Raw genomic sequence first — 21,407 nt, forward strand, 5'->3', positions numbered from 1 at the left:
CGGCTGTTCTGGGAACTCGTAGTCACTACATGTCAAGAGGTTAAAATAGTATAGTAAAGCGCAGTGCAGTATAAGCTAATCTAATTGTAGCTCTGTTTTCCGACCTTTAAATCTCTACCTTAAGTGGCTGGGAAGTTCTGCTTGTTTCATCACATTGTTTTTGAAAAATCAGGGTTGTTCAGCTGCTACTTTGATTGACGTTTAATGTCCGTAAGTAGCAGACAGTAATTTCCATGTGTGCAAGGGAAAATTTGCCTGCAGAATACAATACTGAACAACACACTTTCAGCAAACGCTTCTCTAAACTCAGTACTTTTTGTTACATAAAGCTGGAAATAACCATTTCAAGGGTCCGTGCTGGTAGTGCTTAATCATGTGATTAGCCTTTATTCATGTAAGAAAATCCCATTGACTCAATGGCTCTCCTTAGATCAGTAAGAAATTTGGTCATCTTGGAGCAAAGTATAGCTATGGTTATTAAACAAAGATTAATAAAGGCTTATGTTTAACTTCTTAAATCATCCATACATTTAAGTATGGGATTAGCAAATAGCACATGTAAAACTATATTGGTAGGGGGAGTAGATGAGAAAATGTGTTATTTCCATTTTATGGCTGTATGTTGGTGGGGAATGGTAAGAATGTGCCATCTTTGTTAGCTAAAGGAAGGTTTTTCCATGTGTTACAAGAAGTGCCAGCTCTGACCCCTGTCCCTAGTGCTCTTACAAAAGCAGAGGAAACACTGCATGAATGACATTACCCTGACTGAGCGGAGAGGACTTTGCAGCATCTTGTGTTTCACCTGCTTCTTTTTAGGGCTTGATGGGACATCCACTGAACCTCTCCATCAGCTGGTTCTCAGGTTATAGAGTGCAGCTTTTGGCAGCAGGTGTTTGAATTCCCCTTTTACCCTGACAGGGTCCTTCCCACTGCTTCAGCTGGGAGGTTGGAGGTGGAGGTTGCTAATGGAAGTGTCCGGGTGAAGAGGAGAGGGCAGCTGGTTCCCTGTGGGAAGTGTGTGCTGAAGTCCTTTTGTGTAAGGGGAGGTCTTCTGCTTCTGCAAACCTGGGAGTGTCTTCTCAGTCAGTCCATCAGACTGTAGTCCTTCCTCCTCTTCCTGGCCCTCCAGACTCACATCTCCGTGAGAAAGCTTCCTAATAGTTGCATAAACCGGTTTTCAGTTTCTTCTTGTCTCCCTGTACTTGACAAGGTGTATGTCCTGACCTTGATAGGTATTTATGAGTTGATATTTGTCCCTAGATTTATAACCACAATGGTGTGTTCTCCTAACGTAGCCAGCTGTGTTCTGAACATGTTAGGCATGTCTACCTTTATTTGTCTTAATAGAAATTTTGCTTTCCTTTTTAAACAGAAAGACAGAATTGGGAGCCTATTCATGTAAAAATAGCTTGTTGGTGCTGTTACTGTAGTGCACAGGAGTTTTGAGGGATGTGGTCCCTAATTTGGCTCTAGCTAGCCACAAAGTTAGTGTGCCATGCATAAGTATTTCAGAGAGTGTAGACAGTTTGAGGTTATGGGGTTTTATGTTCTTCCTGCTGTAGCTCATGAGGCTAGAGGTACTGAAGAAAGGGATGCAGGGCAGCAAACGTTACGTGTCCCACTGTGGAAAGATATTGGGGTTTTTGAGCCAAGTGGAAATGCTTTTTCAGCTGTGTTGACTTACTGCTGAGTAATAGCAGCACTGCAGCCTGCACCCCCACAAGCAGCACGAGCACCTCTGGGCAGTAGCTCTACTGCTCACAAAATATAAGGAGCCTTAAGAAGAGTAACATAAGTCTGTCCTTGAGTACTTGCTCTGCGACAAATTTGCCATCTTCGGCCACTGTAAGTATGGGGCAGATACTATCATGGCATGTAATTCTTGGGGCTCTTTTTGGACTGAACCAAGCATCCCTTCTCAGAGTGTATGGGCTGTGGAAATCTGAAATGGTCATTATCTGCTGTTTTTTTGGCATGTCATCAAAACGAGAGCTTGAAACATGCTGGAAGTTCAGCAAGTTCATATGGGATTACACTGTGCAATTATCAATTAGTCAAGTTTCCAGGATAATTTGCCCTTCCCTTGATCTTGCCTTCTTTTATCCTTACTTTGATTTATTTTTTTTTTTAACAACGATGCAATTTCCTTAGTTATGAATAAATTCTCTTTAATATGTCAGTAAATGATAGCAGAAAATGGTGGGAAGTCAGTGTCCATACCTGAGTAATGCGGAGAGGTTAATGGGTATGAGCTTTAAAAAACATCACCTATATAAGGCTCAGTGGACTGCATACACTCTGTGCTCATTTTAACAAAACTGCAGTCAGAATCCTGCCCTTGAAACTGCCTTTTCAGTCTCTGCAGAAGTGATAGAGCTGTCATGCGAGGGCACTAACATGCCAATAAAAGGATTCTTCTTCATTTCAGATGTCTTCTAGAAACATGGCTGGCCAACACATCCTTCCTCAAGCTTTGTATCAGAGCAATATGCTAAAAGCCATGAAGATTAGAGAGAGGACACCTGAAGATCTGGTCAAACCCCCGAATGGAATAATTCACCACTTCAGGACTATGCACAGATACACCATAGAAATGTTCAGAATATGCCAGTTTTGTCCTCAGTTTCGGGAAACGCTTCAGAAGGCCCTTACTGACCAGGCCACCCAGACTTCGCTGGAGCGCCAGAGGAAACTCAACTGGTGCATGGAAGTTCGGAGACTTGTTCCTTTGAAGACTAATGGTAAGTTGTGAGCACATCTTTGCACTCACATTGAAATGGCTGATATGAATGTAGCACTTTTATTAATAGCATCTGAGTTCATGTTACTGAAACAGAAGCGCACAGCTTTAAAGAAGTGGTGCCTTTTAATCTTAGTTCTGTAAACTAAAATTCTTTCCACGACGTAGTGTCCTGAGGCTGTAGCAGACCCCTGCTCATACCACAGGATTATGAATAGCCTGAAAATCTCACAGATGTTTTCATAATATCAGTAACCTGTGGCATGTCAGAGTAAATACCAGGCAGGAAACTTGAATCCGACTCTGCGGGGTGTCACTGCCTCATCAGAAGTGCTGAACAGCCTTTAAAGCCAGGCAAGAGGAGCCTTCAGCTGCTTTGAGTGATGGGGATGCATTCTTACATATATGTAGCAGAATTAATGTCCTGCCATAAGCCCTGCTGTTGTAGCTGTCAGGCAAGGTTCACTTGCTGGTCCAACTTTAATGGTGGTGCAGGCAGGAATGTCCTGGACATCGAGCCTCTGGGCATATGTCCTCGCTGGCCCTGTAGTCAAGCACCCCGCTCCCAGCCAGCTCCCTCATCCTGAGCTACCTAGCACGGTTTGCCAGCTCTTGCCTTCCCTCAGCACTCACCAGTAACTGCTGTGTGCTTGATTGATAGCCACTTTTGTGCAACACGAAGTTTGCAGTGCCCTTTTCTTTCAAGGTTTAGTGCTGTTTTTGGGACTTGGCTTTTGGGTTAAATTGTGTGTATTACATCAAGTACTGTAAATTAAAAGGTACAGCAGCAGCTTTAAGATTGCCTGAATGGGTTACATGTGTCCGCAGTATTGAGCAGGAAACTTTTGCACATGACTGTAAGATTTGCTGGGCATTTCACATCCAGTGGAGGAAAGATTCAGTAATAGCTATGACTTATGGTCACACAACTGAAAACTCGGACTCAGGATTCCCTATAGCACAGGTTGTCCCAAACTGGGGAGGTAGACTGGGACAATGAGGACTCCAAGAACATGGAAAATACGTATTCTTTGCGCAAAGAGCAGGCCGCAGTGGCTATAGAAACGCTGGGTGTGGCGGACCTGCAGCCTTGTTGAAGTCCTTATGTTCTGTGGATGCTTCTTTTCTTATCTGCTTACATACTCGTTGCCCTTATCTTCCTAGTCCACATTCTTCCCATCCCAAGTTCTACCGTATTTTTCAGTCTGATTGTACACAGCTGTGTTGTGCAAAAGCCGTAAGAATAGAACCGCTGTGCAAATGTCACTGCCCTGACCTAGAAGAGCCTGATCCTAATGTACATCTCTGTGATAGAGGCATTGACCTTATGGTGGGCTTCTGTGGGCTGCCTCTGCGCTGGCATAAAATTCTCATGACTGTAGTTAGGCTGCGCATGGAGATCATGTAATCTTGAACTTCCAGAAGAGCTGGAGTGGCAGCTGGGGCAGGCAGTGCTTTACAGGTTCTAGGTAACATCACTGCATCTTCAAAACTTCACCCCAAGAGATACACTTTAACAGATTTACTAGGAAAACCGACAACATGTAAGTGAGTACAAGTTCTGCAGGGATTAACACCGCCTTGGCAGGCCCTTGATGCTGACAACCTTATACTCGATAACTGTGACTTCTTGCCTTGTCTCATGACTGTCAGCCAGTGTTACAAATGGGAACAGTGTGGACTTGGATCTCATCTGTGAGCAGTCATACCAATATACAAGATGCTGAAATATTAAGGCAAGTTGAGGGAAGGCAAAGCAAGGGCTTGGTTTGTGGCCTCCCCTGTGCCCTGTACAGCCAGTGAACTTGGCTGTTCAATCAGCTTCAGCTCACTGCTTTAGGGTCATTAAGGGCATGTGTAGCAGCAGTGGCTTTGGGAACCTGCGGTTTATGCAAAGTAGTTGTAGTGAGAGACCTTAGCACAAGAGAGGAGGTAGATTGGACTGAAAGAAGGGGCAGAAGCCTGCAGAAGCCCTGTATTATCCCATAAAATCTCATATTGGGGTTTTATTTGGCATGAAGAATATTATTTTAAAGCATTTATCTTGGGTGATATGGTTTAGTGTGTGGTGTCCCTGCCCATGGCAGGGGGGTTGGAACTAGATGATCTTAAGGTCCCTTCCAACCCTAACTATTCTATCATTCTATGATTTAGCTGCTTAACCTATAGATGTGGGAGGAATATATTAGTTCTTTCAGTCAACGGTGGGCTTTCTTCAGAAAATTTTGGGGTTTTTTTCTGATGAAGGTTGTAATTGTTGGAAACAGAGAGTGTCTCCTATAGGATCTTTCAGTGTATATTTTACCTTATATGTATATGAGTTTGTGGAGTGGTTGAGGTTTTTTTAATTGAAAAAAGCCCTTTTGAATCCCCACGTTTCTTTGCAGACCTGTGAAGGGAGGATAGAAGGAAAGCAGTAGGAGTGTAAAAATTGAAACTGTTTCTTGTTGGCTGCTTGGCTGCTTTTTCTTCTTAATTTAAAAATTCCAGCATCTCTTGGCTGCAGAGATTTCACTTGTGTAATGAATTGGCATTCATTCCAGCTCACCCAGCCACACCCCCTGGGAAAGTCCAAGGGAGGCTCCGCTGCTCAGCCCGGCACGCTGCAGAACAAAAAGTACAACTGTTACTCAATTGCTACTCAAACAGTGCAGGGGAATTCCAAGTGCTGTGTAAGGAATTTTGGGCAGCGCTTCTCAAGAAAGAACTGAAAGTGAGCTCTAGGAGAGAGAGCAAATACTTAATCTTATCTTTGCTCTAGATTTTGCAAAGGGAAAATTTTAATGGGATTAATATGTCATCTTTCTTGGTCAGAAGGAAACCCAGTCAGTTTTTTGTCGTACATGTTGTTCCCTGATTTTTGAGCTCCAGTAAGCAGCCCACGGTCTTGAAATAAACATAGCAGAACATTATTCAGAAACCAGAAGGCAGTTGCAGGAACCTGACATGCACTGGATCTGTAACAATTTATGAAGTGTTGGGCTTTTTCCACATGAGAAAAATCTAGTAGATTTGCCATGGTCATGTCCCCTATTCCAAGGAAATTGCTGTGGCTTTTTAGCACTGGGTGAACCTGTTTGCCACTGTAGTAAACACCAGACCTAGTTTTGAATCTAAGGGTATGACAATAATGATTCTTGATGTCTCTTTCAGGGCAGACATCCCCTTTTGAAGAAGATGGCTAGAGACAGAATTGAAACCCAGCCATGGGCATGTTTTGTCACACCTTTTAGTTAAGTTAGTTAATTCCTTGGAGTCTCAGTTTCTCCCCCTCTGAAACTGCAGAACGTCACTTTCCTTCCTACCTGTAAAAAGGACTTTTTCAGTGCAAGGAGGGTGTCTAAATGAAAATCAAATAATTGTTTTCATTTATTTAGTTTTAATTTTGTGTTTTAAAGAAGAACCCTCTAAATAAAATATTTACAGCCCAGCATGCTGTCAGTTCTGAGAAGAAAGCAAGAGGTGTTCCTATGCTTTACATAAATCGTCTACTCTTCCCTTTCTGTCTTGGTTTTTTACTACAGTTTCTCTATCAAGCACGGCCAAGTGCCAAGCCTTTCAGTGCAGTGCTTGCCAGGGGACTAGAGTAGTTCCTTAGTGGTTTCTATTATCTCTACCATGTGCCATCTGGTGTATATTTGTGTAAATACTGATGAGGGGGAGTTACATGTTCTTTTGTAGTTTTAAGATGACTTCCTTGTGACTTCGTTGCATTTGAAAACTATTTCATCTCTGTTTGACATTTGCAGGTGACCCCAAAATTCAGTTCATGATATCAGTCAAAGTTAATAAGGGGCATTGCTGAATAACAGCTTAACACTGACCAGTGAAGGGACAAAACCAGCAGAGAGGGGACTTTCTCCCTCTCTGTCTCTGAGCAGAGAGCTCATAGCTGTGGGCTCCTTATTAAAACCCTTCTGTTTGAGGCTGAGGGAGAAGTACACAGGGAATATGCTTATGCACAGCATAATTCCATATCCCATGTGCTTGTGGGGTTTTCTTTAAGTAGCTATTTAAAAATAATCTGTTCTTTCTTTTTCTTGCAGGTGATGGCAATTGCCTCATGCATGCTGCATCACAGTACATGTGGGGTATTGAGGATATTGACCTTGTCTTAAGAAAAACATTGTTTAGTGCACTGAAGGAGATTGACACACGGAACTTCAAGCTCCGCTGGCAGCGGGAGGCTGTTAAATCCCAGGAGTTTGTAGAAACAGGACTCCACTATGACACCCGGGTAAGGTGGCCTGAGGGAATGGTGCTGTTTTCTGATGCTTGTCAGCGTCGCCTGATTTAGTATGCTTTTTGGCTTCATGGATTCCACTGTCAGTGGAGAGCAGAAATAGTCTTCCTGTGGAGGAAATGGGAAAATGTGATTATTTCAAGCACTGCTGAGCTGCAGCTGGTTCCTGACCTCCATGTCTTTGAACTGTTGCTGACACATGTTTCTTTCCGCAGAATTGGGAGGACGAGTGGGAATACCTCATTGAAATGACCTCCCCAGAAACATCCGGGGCTCGAAACAGGCTTCCGTATAATGCACTGGAAGAAATCCACATCTTCATCCTTGCTAACATCCTCAGAAGGCCAGTCATTGTCCTTGCAGGTGAGTTGCCCAGCCAGTCATCTCACCATGTTACTCAGCACTGTGTTGGTAATCTTACTTCGGTAATGGCTGCTTTCAGGCAAATGCATTTCAGAACAGAGTGTTTTCAGCAATTGTTCTAAACCACCCAGAATATGCCTGTAGCACATACTTATTTGTGTTTATTTGTGTTTTCTTTTTCTCCCTTATGCAGATAAAGTGGTAAGAAGTTTAGAGTCGGGCTCCAGTTTTTCTCCTCTGAACGTTGGTGGTATTTACTTGCCTCTCCTTTGGCCAGCCGGAGAATGCTACAGGTACCCAATCGTGCTCGGCTATGACAACATGCATTTTACACCACTAGTGACTCTGAAGGACAGCGGGCCAGGTATTTTTCAAGTACCTTCTTTGGTATTTATGTAGCTTCTTCAATACTGACATGGTGATAAAGCATTTAAAGTATAATTTGGTTTAGATTTGCATTTTTAAAGCTAAAAGAAATCTAAAAGATTCCTTTGGAATATGTTCTTAAAGTGTGAGCAAAACCAGCTTTGTCTGTAAATCTGAAGCTAAATGGGAACTAAAGGTTGCCTTCAAAATACTGGCTGAAAGCAAACTGCAACTCACCTGCTTGCAGGCTGGAATCAGTCAAAGGGTGACCTCTGCTTCCTTGTGTTCTGGTCTCTGTTCCACACCTCATCATAAGAGAAGAAGCTTTGAAGGACAAGGTCTCACAGCAGTGTACTGCTGTCTGGCAGGGATCATGAAATGTATGCTCTGCCATTTTTAATGCAGTTCTTCTGAATGGGTAGCAGTTCTCCAGGTTAGGGCATCATCCGGTGGAAAGGCATAACAAACTAAGATCTACAATGCTGCCCACACTGAGAAGAAAATTGCTAGGGGGAGACACATAAAAACTCCCATGGAACGGGACTAAGTTTGTGTTGCAGACATGTCTGTGTCCTCCCCCAGCAGCACTGTTTAGAAACTGGTTGGTCTGGCCAGCCATTCTCCTCTCTCTCCAAAATTCAGCAACAGTGGTTGACATCTCCATGTGTTGCAACCTGTGGTTACTCCTGCCTGGTAAAATGTATATATGCTAATGCATCTTGTTTCCCCACAGAAATCCGGGCTGTCCCTCTGGTTACCAGTGAACAAGGCAGATTTGAGGATTTGAGTGTGCACTTTCTGACAGACACAGAAGATAGGAAGAAAGAGCAGCTGCTGAAAGACTACTTGATGGTGATAGAAATTCCAGTGCAAGGCTGGGATCATGGAACAACTCATCTAATTAATGCTGCAAAGTTAGTGTCATTCCTGTTTCCTCAAAGCCATCTTGTTTACAGAGATGGGAGAAGCTGGGCAGCCCAGTGTGTTCCTTCGGTCTTTCCTTCCTTCCACAGCAGTGCATGTGTTTACCCTCTGAAATATTAAATATTTACATTACTGTTGATATGCGTTGAAGTTGTATGAGCTCAGGCCAGTCTCATATTTAAAGGCAAGAATGTCTTCAGACTTAGCAGTCTGAAACTAGTGTTTTGGAAGAGTAAACCAAGTGCATTACTTTCACTGACTTTAAATTACATAGGAGGGTGGCTGAAAAGTAGTTAAACCCAGGAACTAGTTAGGCTCAACTCTTGCACTTTCTGTAAGGGCACATTGCATAAAAGGCAGTTGGTGTAATTTTGGCTGCCCTAGGGAAAGTACTTAGTGGTATGTTCTTAGCACAGATGCCTCAGTTGCAGTGTTATAGGCAGGAAGTTGTGGCTGGTGGAGGAACTGGCATCTGTGCTCATTCCCCTGACGGTTGAGCATCAGAAATGTGCAAGGGGCAGCTGGTGGCATCCATTGTCTTCTTGCATTTATGGGACACTGACAGCAGTGTCTGCCCAGTCCATTCCCCAGAGTGGGAGGGAAGTCTCCTCTGTCTTTGCTTCCATTACAACACAGGAAGGTATCTTTATGCTGTTGGGTGGTTCTGGTTCAGGAGCCTTGAAATTTGAGGTCCTTCTACCCAAAGGTTATACTCATACGTAAAGAGTAGCAACTGAGCTTCCCTAGACCCACTGCACAGATGTGTTCTGGAATATTACCAGTAATGGTAGCACCTCATCCTACCAGCTGCGGCATGGTGAGGCTATGGTGTGGGGTTTTCAGTGCTGTCAGGGGCAGAGTAGGGATGATGTGATGGATGCTAGTGGTTACACACACTGCACTGAAGCCCTGTAGTTTGTTTGAAGAATTGCACTGGTAGATACAGACCAAACAGGGCAAAACCGGGAGCAGATTTCATGATAAGCTGTATCACAAAACACTGAGTCCTCTGTAGGAAAGGCTCATTCCTAGCATGGGCTGGTGAAGAGAGAGGTCTTCCTTTCTAACCCCCAGTCAGCTGAGCACTGGTCTTCAGAGGAATTCAGGATTTGGGGGATTTTACATTTCTGAGAGATTATCTGTATTCTTTGTGCAAACAGCTCTCAGGCAGAAAACCCTCACCTAGAAAATCCTTTTAAGAATACTTCCATTTAGCATCACGTCAGACCATTTCATTAGATGTGAAAGTCTCCATTTGACATCACTAAACACCTGCTTTTAAAATTATTTCCATTTACAGCAACAGTTTTAGCATCCTAGATCTTCTAGCTGAGTAATATGGATGTGCATTAGATCTACATTTCCTCCTCACATTGCTTGTATTTGCCTCCACCCCCACCATCTGCCCTTTTCAACCACTGATGCAATCTTCCTTTTTTGGCTGTCAGGTTAGATGAAGGCAACCTACCCAAAGAAATAAACCTCGTGGAAGATTACTTTCAACTGGTGCAGCATGAGTACAAGAAGTGGCAGGAGAATGCTGAACCTGCTAGAAGAGAGACCTGCTCCAGGAATAGACAGGAACTGTCTCTTTCCCAGCTCTCCCTCTTACAGGTGAAATGTGAAACACCAAATTGCCCTTTCTACATGTCTGTGAACACCCAGCCCTACTGCCATGAGTGCTTCGAGTGGAGGTCACAAGGGAAAAAAGGAAGAAAGCAGATCTCCACAACAGCACCTGAGAAACTGATGGCAGCTGGGTCAGGCTCCTCCAATGGGGACGTTATTGAACCTGGAGCATGGACGTCTGAAGGGCCCGTAACTGGGCCTCGCTCCGCACCTCCAACGGCTCCAAGCCTTTTCCTTTACAGCGAGACCACGGCCATGAAATGCAGGACACCAGACTGCCCCTTTACCTTGAACGTGCAACACAACGGGCTTTGCGAACGCTGCTACAACTCCAGACAGCTTGGTCCTTCCAACAACTTGGATGATCGGACACATTTAGACTATGCCACATGCAAGGTGTGCCGTCAGAAGGTCAACAGGACTTTCAATGGCACATGCAGCACTTGCTTCAAAAGGTCCACAGAGCACTCCTCCAATGGCAGCCCCACTTTCCTGCCTGCGTGCCACCAGAGATCCACGTCTGACCCGTCCCAGATCTCGCAGAGCTTCCTCCAGCACCCCTGCCATCAGGTTCCCAATAGTCCTGGCGAGGAGCCCCTGCCACCAGCACTGCCTCCTGAGGAAAAGAGGGGAGGTAACCTCTGCAGGAAACCTGGCTGCAAGTTCTTTGGGACAGCGCAGAATGAGGGCTTTTGCACACTGTGTTTCTTTGAGTACAGGGAAAACCATGGTAAGTGGAGATGGGATGAGCTCTGGCACACTTTGTCTGCAGATTGGCCTCCTTCAGCTATGAAGCTCTGTGTGCACTGGATATGCACTGGTATAAAAGGGTGACGGAAATGGTGTGAAGCAGAAGCAGCAATGTGAGAAGGTGCTTTTTTGGCTGATACTATCTCATAAGAGGGCACACAGTAACAGTGTGAGAAATCTGTGAAATGTCTTGTAAAACTTTGCATCAGCTTTCATGGAAGCAAAACTAGCTCAAGGAGTGGGGTGGAGTTTGATCCCACCATCCACTGCGGTCATGGTTTGGTATGAATTTTCTTCACAGCTAGACAAGTTTTAAGGGTCAGTGAGGGAAATGCTATTGCATCAATGGTGCTGAAAACCAGTTATGTTAGCAAGGCTTTTAAAAAGCTTGGGATGAACTTGAAGATCTGTATCTGTTCTAGATGTAACAGATACAACACTCTGGCGTCACTACTGAAGTCGCTCAAAGTAGAAGATGACTGTAAATAATGTACTTGTATTTTGGTGTAACTTACAAGTGCATTGTTACAGTCTACCTTGAAATCTTCCTTGGTGATATCATATGTATGTATGCACGTGTGTTTAAAGGTAGGCCTTCAAAAAGACAATAGCCTGTGAATAAGTCACAGCATGAAATCATCTTTCATGCTACTGCCCTGTTACACAGGCAAAGAGCCTATGGGTGTAGAAGGTAAAAGGCATACATAAGAATAATTGCTTATCTGTTAAGACTGTTTCATTGCTGACAAGTGTGCCAACAGAAACACAGAAACCTAAAATGATTTGTGTTGGAACAGACCTTTAAAGACCATGTAGCCCAACTCCCCTGCCATGTGCACTTTCACAATGCTGCACTTTCAAATTAGGGAACTTCTATGCCAGTTTGCAATAGCTTATTTTCCAGTGTTGTTCACAATGAGATTTTTTTCCTTCTGATTGTGGAATATATAAGATTGCTTCATGAGACCAAAAAGCATAAGGCACTTTTTCCCATTAAGGTCTGTGCCACTGTACTTCCATTACGCCTGAAATGGGGGAGGCAGAAAGGAGAATGTCAGGCTAGGTCACAGAAGGCATGCTGCAGCCAAAGGTGAAATTCCTCTTGACTTCACTGGGATCTATTTTTCCCACAGAGGACAAGTTTTTCCCAAATCAGCCATTTCAACAACTTCTGATGTGAAAATCCGGCTGCATTAGCTCCCTTATTTATGTAACATGGAGGAAAGTGCATCAACGGAGGGGGCTCAGGATTGTCAAAACCCATGGGTTTGGGATTTTTTATTTTTAAATAATTAACTTTTCATGGTTGCTTTGGCTCATCAGATCTATGAGGCACATTCAAACTCCTCCTGTCCTTACTCTGTATTACAGACAGTGCTTTGCTGTGCCACCAGAGGAGACCTCAGAGGAAGTCCTCACCAGTGGGTCAGCCAGGGACCTCCGCTGCCACCTTCCGTAACACCGTGTCGTGCCAGCGGCGTGACTGCGGCACGCTGGGCAGCACGATGCTTGAGGGGTACTGCCAGAACTGCTTCATTAAAGCCCAGAACCAGCGATTTCAGGAAGCCAGGAGGACAGAAGAACAGCTGGTGAGACAGCCAGAGGTAAGTGTGAACTTCTTACCATCTTCCTCCTGTTTAGCACTGCACACTTTTCTCTCATGCAAACATCTTGGGATGCATGCTAGAAAATCCTCTAATGACTGCATCCTAGGTATCATGGAGAGACAAGTGTAGAGCATGATTTTTGTGTGCTGCAACTGAGCAACGCTCCTAAAAGCCACTCTCAGTTTAGGGTTATCATGGCTGTGCTCAGTTTTACCTCCTATGGGATTTTGCCAGCAATTTCAGTGGAAGCAGTTGGACCAACAGTTGATTCGGTTGCTGGCTGGGGAGAGATTTTAATTGTTACCCTAGATCTATGCAACTGCATCAAGGGGGTTTAGTCCGCTTCATGTTGCCTTTTTCATTGAGCCCATTACAGACTTTCTTTGTTCCACATTTCTTTTATAAGTGTGGTTTGGTTTGGCCCTTTTAGAATTGAGAGTTACCAAAGATAAAAACAATTGCTGGTTTTTTCTAAGAAATGACAGAATCTGCTTTTCTTTGGTAAAGCCCAGCTTGGCTTTTGGTATTGCACTTTTCAGAAGCAGCATGTGTTTGCATGTGACCCCAGTGATTGCCTATACAAACCATGAGCAGAGTTGCAAATGAATGAAAAGCCATTTGTGCTGCGGGCACAGCAACTGACAATGTGTTTTAATGTTTTTCAAGAGAACAGAACAGTGCAGAGATCTGCAGCGAACAGCACTGAGTAAGCAGAAGAGACAGTGTGCTGTGGCTTCATGTAGAAACAACCTGGGCTGCAGGAACAATGACTTGTGCCAGGAGTGCCAGCGCCTCGGTCCGCTTCCGCCGTCGGGGAGTGCCAGGAACCCATCTGCAGAAGAGCCCCCGAAGCAGCGCTGCCGAGCCCCTGCCTGTGATCACTATGGCAATGCCAAGTGCAATGGCTACTGCAATGAATGCTACCAGTTCAAGCAAATCTATGGCTAGTGGAGGGGAAGACTTGGTAAAGAACAGGAAAGCAATACCAGCTACTTCCTTCACTGAAATGGTGCTATGTCCAGAACACTCAATAGTCCTGGGAGTGGGAGGGAGGGGGGGAATATAAGCTGTCTGCTCATGTTCATGTTTATTCCCAAAATGGGAATAAATATCTACTTCCTCTAAACACTGCATACAAGGACTGCTGAGAAGAGCAGGTTGCCTTCTGCACAGAGCTTTCATGACTAAGCTCCTACAATGCCATATTTAATTCTCGGACTTCCCAGGAGGAAGTGTGAAGCATTTGAATCCAGAGAACTTCCCAATTCTGCCTCTTTCTCAATACCTCCCTGGCTCCCGGGTGAGGCGCTGAGGCTGCTGTCAGAGGTGCAGGAGGTCTTTGTGTTTGCATACATCAGTCAGAGGCAAGTCTTTCCTGAGCGGGATCCTGCAGGACAGGCTGATGCAACTTGCAGTTCATGTCTGAAGAAACTTGCTTTGGGTTGCATGTTGGTGTTCTTAGAGAGCTCTTCAAGATGGGAGCTCCCACAGGCATTCAGGGTGTTAATGGTAAGCAGTTCTATGTTTGCAGAGCCCTCAGCAAACCACAGCCAGATACAAAACCAGCATTGGTCTGCTCCTTTTAACATGCTTAACCTAATCAGCATTTAGATTCTTTCCCGTATACCCAGACAGCTGAAAAGACAGGTGATTACAGAAGCAACTTTCCTGAGTATATGCATGTGATGGGAAAACTGAATCCTGCTGTTCCCTGCTCTTACGGAAGGAATTGCCTCCAACAGACAAAAAAACCCCAAAGCCCTTTATCTTCAGCTTCAGTTCTGAAACCAGAGTAACTCTCTTCTCTTGCACTGTAAGTGTTGGGAATATGTGTGCTGCTCTTCCTACCCATTCCTGTCTCACTTCTGTCATCCTTGCTGTGATTCTGTTATTGTGCAAACAGCTTGGAGCTCTATAACAGAATGCTTTTGCTTTGAGATTTTACTCCTGGAGTTCATCTGTTTCTCAATCTGGAATACTTTCTGTAGTGATCTTGCTGTTACTGTTGTGCCTAATACCTGCTTCTCTCTTCTCCTTTCACACCTTTAAAGTTTTCGGCATCTATTTTGCTGCTATGATTTTGGAGGTGGCACCTCTTCTAAGTTGCTTCTCAAGTTTAGAAACTTTTTCTGGTTATTAAAAAACAGTTTTTCAAAAGACAAAAAAATATTCATTACTTATTTCTGTTAAAGTTTATGTATTTGTGAAACTTAATGTGAACATGTTTTATTAAAATATTTATATTATTTGAAACAATGCAACCTGAAATTTGCACAGCTAGGATTTTTTTTTTATGTATATTTACTCTTGTGTTGAAAGTTACAAACTTAAATGTGTAATTGAAAAACATTCTCTGATACAAAGAAATAAATTATTGAAGGATTGACTTGGCGATTTTATATTGATGAGAGAGCGCACAGTTGAGCATGGGACACCCCCTGAAGAAAGCATTTCTGCTCAGGACCACCATTCAGCATTCTTACCAAGTGCTCCCTCGTTCAGATGATGTAGCCGAGCGCTTTGGAGAGGTGATAACTTGCTGTGAGTCTTTGCATACTCTCACTTTACAGTCAGCATTCTCTTAGGGAGAGAATGGTACTGTTGAAGGACAAGTGCTGTCAGTGTGTATAAGGAGTTGCTCCTGTGGGTGCAGAGTATCTTCAGTCTTCAGAAGCATGGGTGTGGGAGAGTAAGGATGTTGCAGGACCAGCTTCAAGGGAAGCTAAGCTAGATTCACTTGGCTTTGCTTTCTTCATTCTTTCATCAGTAATGCCAGGGATTCACAACCAATGGTGCTTGAGTGCCATCTTGGGAGGTGGTGGTGGCAGCAGGTGATCCCCAGGTCTGCCCAGCCTTGTGTGTGACCCCAAAGGCACCGGCCAGCCCTACCACCTCCCCTCACCTGGAGGTCCTTCACCTTTTGGTCTTGGCATCTGGGTTGCTCTGTAGCTCCTGAAAAGCAAGCTGCCAAGTGCTACTTGAAAAAGTACTTGACAGTGGTGTTTTCTTCTCATCCCAAGTTCAGCCTAACCTAGCCCTCCATCCAGAGGATTGCTGCACTGTAATGCTCCCCCAGTATGGCATGAGTATGCCTGTACCGGCACTGAGACCCCTGACTAGATAGGCAATACTGTACACTACCATGATTTTTACATGTTGCCCATGACCTGAAGGATAAAAATGAGTCAAGGTTGTGGGCAGTCCCTGTGCAGGCAGGCAAGAGGACCCTTTCCTAAGAGGCTGACCTCTTTAGGTTACCTGCTCTCTATCCTGGTTAACTCTTTAATCCCTTCTGACTGCTCAGGAGCACACCTCATCAACATGCTTCAGTGCTGTCCTAAGTGAAACCAAGTTCCTGAGTACATTTGCCATAGGTTAGCTGGTCCTTGTAATTCACTCAGCTCTCTAGCCCATGTTCCTGGATGCCTGTCCACCTTCCTGATGCACACTGTTCTTACAATTTAACCCAACTTCTTGTGGATTCAAGTACCACTCATTTTGGAGCATACAACCTACAAGTCACCCTGCTCCCCCCAGAGCAGAGCCTGCTGGATCTACTAACCTCATCCCTATAGCATATTCTTTTTCAAAACTGACTCTCCAATGTATCCGTGCCCTCCTTCCCCTTTCTTTACAACTCATGCAACTCACGTGCCCGCTCAATGCACCAGGCAGACACCTAGGTGCTGAAAGAGTGGGCAAAGACTGGGAGGAATGTCTGCAGCCGGGCACCAGGAGATGGAAGCAGCTCATGGCATCCAGCCTCAGCAGCCGTCAGCCTGGGCTTGCTGAAAAGGCAGAGCCTCCATCATAACACCTTCAGTGTCAGGAAGCTATTAACTTCAGTCACTGTTACCTGCAACTTCTGCAGAGAGGAAGGATTTCAGCTGAAATGCCCCAGATCCCACTGATTTTTCTCTGCTGCTTTCTGGGCCTTTTACTCATAACCCTCAAGTCACATGAGGCTTGTCTCATTCTGAAGCTCCCATGTAAATGAGTGCCCAGCCTGTCTTCTGATTTACTTGTGTGGGAATGTTAAAGCTAGTAGGGTCTTTTTTTTTTAACTACTCTGGTATTTCCCTAGTGTCCCGAGGGGATTTTGACCCTCTGACTCTTTCTGCTCTTTGCCCAGACACTTCTTCAAGTTCACAGACTTTTTAATTCCTGTTCAGAAAGAGAGAACTTTTATTTGGACTCTCCCATTTTGTGACTTCTTCTGGAAGTCTTATTGCTAAGACACAAACCTTTCATAGCCAGAGATTCTTTTCTTAGCAGAAAGACAAAACTGACATGAACTATTCGCATTGCACTGGAATTCCTTACAGTGCAGGAAGGGCTGTGCTTACATATTAGTTTTGTTTGAGAAAGGGATACTTGACTCTAAGCTCATCTGAGCAACATAGCAAGGACTTGTAAGCTGCTATGTCAAGGAGGTGGTCCATCTACCGGAAAAGAAAAGAATCCTAACCTGCTCATCCCTAGCTGTGTTTATGAGGTGATGAGTGGGCAGGGACATCTTGTAGGGCCAGACCTGGTAGTTCACATGCCCAGGACAATGCTTTGAGAGTCCTGCTGAGGCTTTGGCACTAAGAGGGCCCCTGAGCACTTCAGCAGCACTGGAATGGAGACACAGAATCACCAGAGAGACCATCAGTACCTGGGGATTTTACTGACACAGGGGTGGAAGGACTCCAGGCAGTATTCGAGGGGGCCTGTGAAGATTTCAGCTGGGTCCAGATGTTGGATATAGGTGTTTTAGATATAAATCTCCAAAAACTCATGCTGAATCTAACTTTGTGCACTTGGGGCCATAAGGCCACAGTGCTTGGCATTAGCTTGTGCATTCAATCTGTGCAAAATCAGTGGCTCAGCATGGTGATATGACACATGTTTTGTTCAGGTGAGAGCCACAGGGGAGCAGCGACTGCGTAATTTTATCCTGCATACTTAATTAGGACACTATAATAGGTACAGCACCAAAATAGAAAACCACAACCGTGAACAGATACAATTTCAGTTTATATTAAACTGCCAAGACCCCCTAAAATCCAGAGCTAGGAGTACAGGTGCTTTTACATCAGAGTGCTCTGTTTCTCAGGTGCCTATGTTTAACACACAGTACAGCAAATCTGTCACTGATGGGAGCAGATTCAATCAGCTAACATAAACTTGCTCTGTCATTTCTGTTCTGATGCTTTCTCCCACATCAGTGATACATACTGATAGCATCAACCCTTGCCTGGTTCAGAAGGGCTGTCCTAGCTGCATAGAAAGAAAGACAGAATGTTTGGAAGTGGTTCATTTGAGCTGCTGCTTCATGAACTCCCCTTTCCTCGACCATCCGTAGCTATTTTGAAAACTTCCACTAGCAGTCAACAACACAGGTTTGATGTAGTAGGACACATTTAGAAGTACCTCACAGCCCAGCCCTGCATGAGCATTATCACCCCTCAACCTGTGGCCGATCCAACTTGATCAGTTTCCCTGTGATCCAGCTGCTGACTGCTGCTGCCATCTGGCTGGAGCTGTGGCCATCCTCCTGCTGCCCCCAGGGCAGCCCAGCACCTCTGCAAAAGGCCTCTTGCAGCCCTTTCGTGCTGTAGGAAACCTGGTCAGCCTGGTGTGACTGCACCTCCATTCGTCAAGACAAATGATTATTGAAAAAAAGCCTGTATGTATATACACAGATACATGTACTAAAAAACACCCAACATATTTAATGTCTGTCAAACAGAAACCCAAAATACGAACAGGTAGTTTTGCCTGGGAGTTTTAGGATGACTTCTGTTTGTACTAATGTTAATTTTCTAAAAACCCCCTGTGTCTAATACTGAAAGACAGCCTACGGCATGCTATCCAGACTACCCCCTCCTCCAGCCTCACTGAAGTGAATAATATACATATGTAACCTTTCCCCCCTCCCACCACCCTCAATCTCTGACAGCAATGATTCTTTTTATTATTGATTTGGCTTTTTTTTCTCTCTCTCTTCCCCCCCCCCCCCCTTTTTTTTTTTTGGTTAAGCTCTAGTACATGTCTGTGGTCTTGGGCAGGAAGTCAAATTTCCCCTGGTGAATTACTGGTGGGGGGGAAACTTGGGTTTTATTCTCTGGTTATATGGCTCTATGTCAAAGGATTCATGTGAGCTTATACGAATGCACATTGTGAGTTAGTCTAGTTCCCGGCTTGTACTGGTTTGTATAAAAGCCACTGTTCAGTGGCATCTCACAAGAAGGGGTCAAAATCCCCTTCTCATTTACAATGTAAAACAAAGGCAGTAAGATGTGGATCTGCTATGAGGAACGCAACTCCACGTGGTGGTTTGTGCTCTGAAACCAATGCTTTTCTTACTGCTTTCAGTACCGCGGGGCAGAACTTTTTCATGGCATCAAGTATGGCGTAGCATGAGATCACCCAGTCAGAATTCCCACTTACCAGTAATAATAGTCTCTAAGTTGTTTTTATATGTTCTGGAATTAAAAGATGCACCTTAAATTGTTGCTGTTGCCACAAAGATGTGCCTATCTAGGCAGACCTCATTGTTAAGACGTGTTTAAATAGGTGCATTGCCTTGGTTGCTGGTTACAGTTCAATGGCAATTAGGGGTCTTATCCTTTGCTTTGGTTCTTAATGCACAACCATTTAAAAGGCAAGAAAAGTAGTCACACTGATGTTTCAGCATGATAGGTTATAGCTTATTTATCCTGTAACTCATTACCTGCAGTGAAAACAAAACATTTTTACTGGAGGGAAGAGATGACATTATTTTTCATTTCTGTATTATTAAGGCACAGCCTATCAGAAAATGATGATGTTGCATGGCTTTTTCACTACCATGTGCATGTCTAGACCAGCCTGCATTTACCTAAAAGAAAACAGTAATCATTTCCAGAGACATTTTTTAAGAAAGGGAAGCTTGTGTGGTGGTGATAGAGCAACGAATGATGACCCCTGGCAGAGCTGTTCTCTTTGAAGGTTGGTGCCAGGTCAGGTGCTTGGAGGCAGGAAAGCATCTGGTGCTTGCCAGTGCTCCTCTGCATTTGAGTCATATCAGTAGCGTGCACCATTAAAGAGCAAAATGCATTACTCAGACCAGACATGTAGCTCAGGCCCTGTCAGGCCCAGCCGAACCTGAATCTACGCGAATGTCAAATTTAACATATTCTCCACTAGAATCTTCTCTCTCTTTCTTTTGCCTTTGGGCATGTAGCAAGGAAGACCTATTAAGACAGAATTTCATATGATTGGGGTTTCATTATTTAGTTAACTGACTTTCAGTTTAGGCAGTTTGCTGTTACATCAGACCTTTAAGCTTTGCTCATCTTCCCTGCACCGGGGCTATGTCAGATTTCCACTCTGGGCTCCATTATGTACTCAGTCCTCCTCAGCGTGGTAAAGAACTTTTCTGAGGATTTTGGTTTTCCATGTGTCCACATATTTTAAGTTGACTGCAGCCACAATGTCATCTACGATGTTGAGTTACCTCACTGTCACACGTCCAAGCTCTGACCCAGGCTCACTCTCCTCTCCCAGAAGAGAAACCTATCAACAGCTGGGATCAGGATCTTTAACATGCAGAGATTCATTATACTTCCCACATCTGCATGTGCTGTAGATAGCAAAGTATTTCCAGCTTTAACCATCTCCCCAGGTACCTGTTGTTTCATTCTGCACCACAAAGAGGCTTCTGCCTCCCTTTTCCCCCACCCTCGTGCCAGGTCTGGGTGCACCTTGGCTTGCTCCCATTGGTGAGCTGCTTCCCTGGGTAGGCATGTTCCTCTGCTCCACAGGGCTTTGGAGAAGGTGAGGTTCACAACTGTGTCTTGCTGAAAATTTCCAGCCCCTAATGGTCTTCCATGTACTTGCCTTCTTCACCTTGCAGATGGCTTCATCTGTAGAAATGCAGAAGTCTAGCCATGCTCTGCAAAGGGCTGACCTTCCAGATTTCACAGTATGTACTCTTTTGAGTTATTTCCTATTTGGAAATAACTTTGAATTAAGCTCTCATCAAAGTCCAGCTGCAAACACAGCAGTTATGGGTGGGGTTTATCTCTTTTTCTCCTTCTCTACAATGAAGTTTCAGCCTGTAATAAGAACACCTATAGTATAGCTGCTGGAGCTGTGTTTGTGCCTGAACTCTTTTTATTAACATACACTTTCTGTTATGTTTCAGGGTGTAACTGTTTTCAGTCCCAGGGAAAGTCTAGCTAGGGGAAATTCAGGTTAGATATAAGGAAGTGTGAGAGTGGTGAGGCACTGCCACAGGTTGCCCAAAGAAGTGATAAATGCTCCATCCCTGCCAGTGTACAAGGCCAGGTTGGACAAAGCCTTGGGCAACATGGTCTAGGGTGAGGTGTTCCTGCCCATGCAGGGAGGTTGTAACTGGATGATCTTAAGATCCTTTCCAACCCAAACCATTTATGATTCTATATTGTTTGTGACTTATTTTTCACCAGTCAAAAAGCAATAAGCTATTTAAAAATACTTGTTAATGTATAAAAGATTGGCTAAATCTCTATTTTAATACTGTGATGATGAAAATATCATCAGTAGATAAAATTAATCTAGCAAAGCCTATAATAAGTGGAAAATAATTACAGGACATCACAGAGGTCAGCAAAACCAGGGGATGATAACTTTGTAGGCATGTGGAGCCAGTAAGAGTTTAATCTACAAACTCTCTTGTTTTGAGCTTGGTGAAGCAGAGGCAAGTAGACACAAGAAAAAGTACAAACAAGTTCTTTATTCTGAAAGTGCATTAGAGCACTCTAAAGATAGCATCAAG

The 21,407-nt window shown here is 44.2% G+C and overlaps 1 protein-coding gene across 1 annotated transcript; it reads left to right on the plus strand.

Moving 5' to 3' along the window:
* Positions 1–2,443: 2,443 nt before the first annotated feature.
* TNFAIP3 (tumor necrosis factor, alpha-induced protein 3) lies at positions 2,444–13,570 on the plus strand. Its single transcript, XM_010016095.1, has 9 exons — positions 2,444–2,741; positions 6,787–6,977; positions 7,199–7,346; positions 7,540–7,710; positions 8,446–8,626; positions 10,085–10,999; positions 12,089–12,105; positions 12,438–12,604; positions 13,289–13,570. The coding sequence occupies exons 1-9, from the start codon at positions 2,444–2,446 to the stop codon at positions 13,568–13,570; spliced, it is 2,370 nt and encodes a 789-aa protein (XP_010014397.1).
* Positions 13,571–21,407: the final 7,837 nt, after the last annotated feature.

Source organism: Nestor notabilis, unplaced genomic scaffold, assembly GCF_000696875.1.
Source record: "Nestor notabilis isolate BGI_N333 unplaced genomic scaffold, ASM69687v1 scaffold25936, whole genome shotgun sequence".
NCBI classification, from domain to species: domain Eukaryota; kingdom Metazoa; phylum Chordata; class Aves; order Psittaciformes; family Psittacidae; genus Nestor; species Nestor notabilis.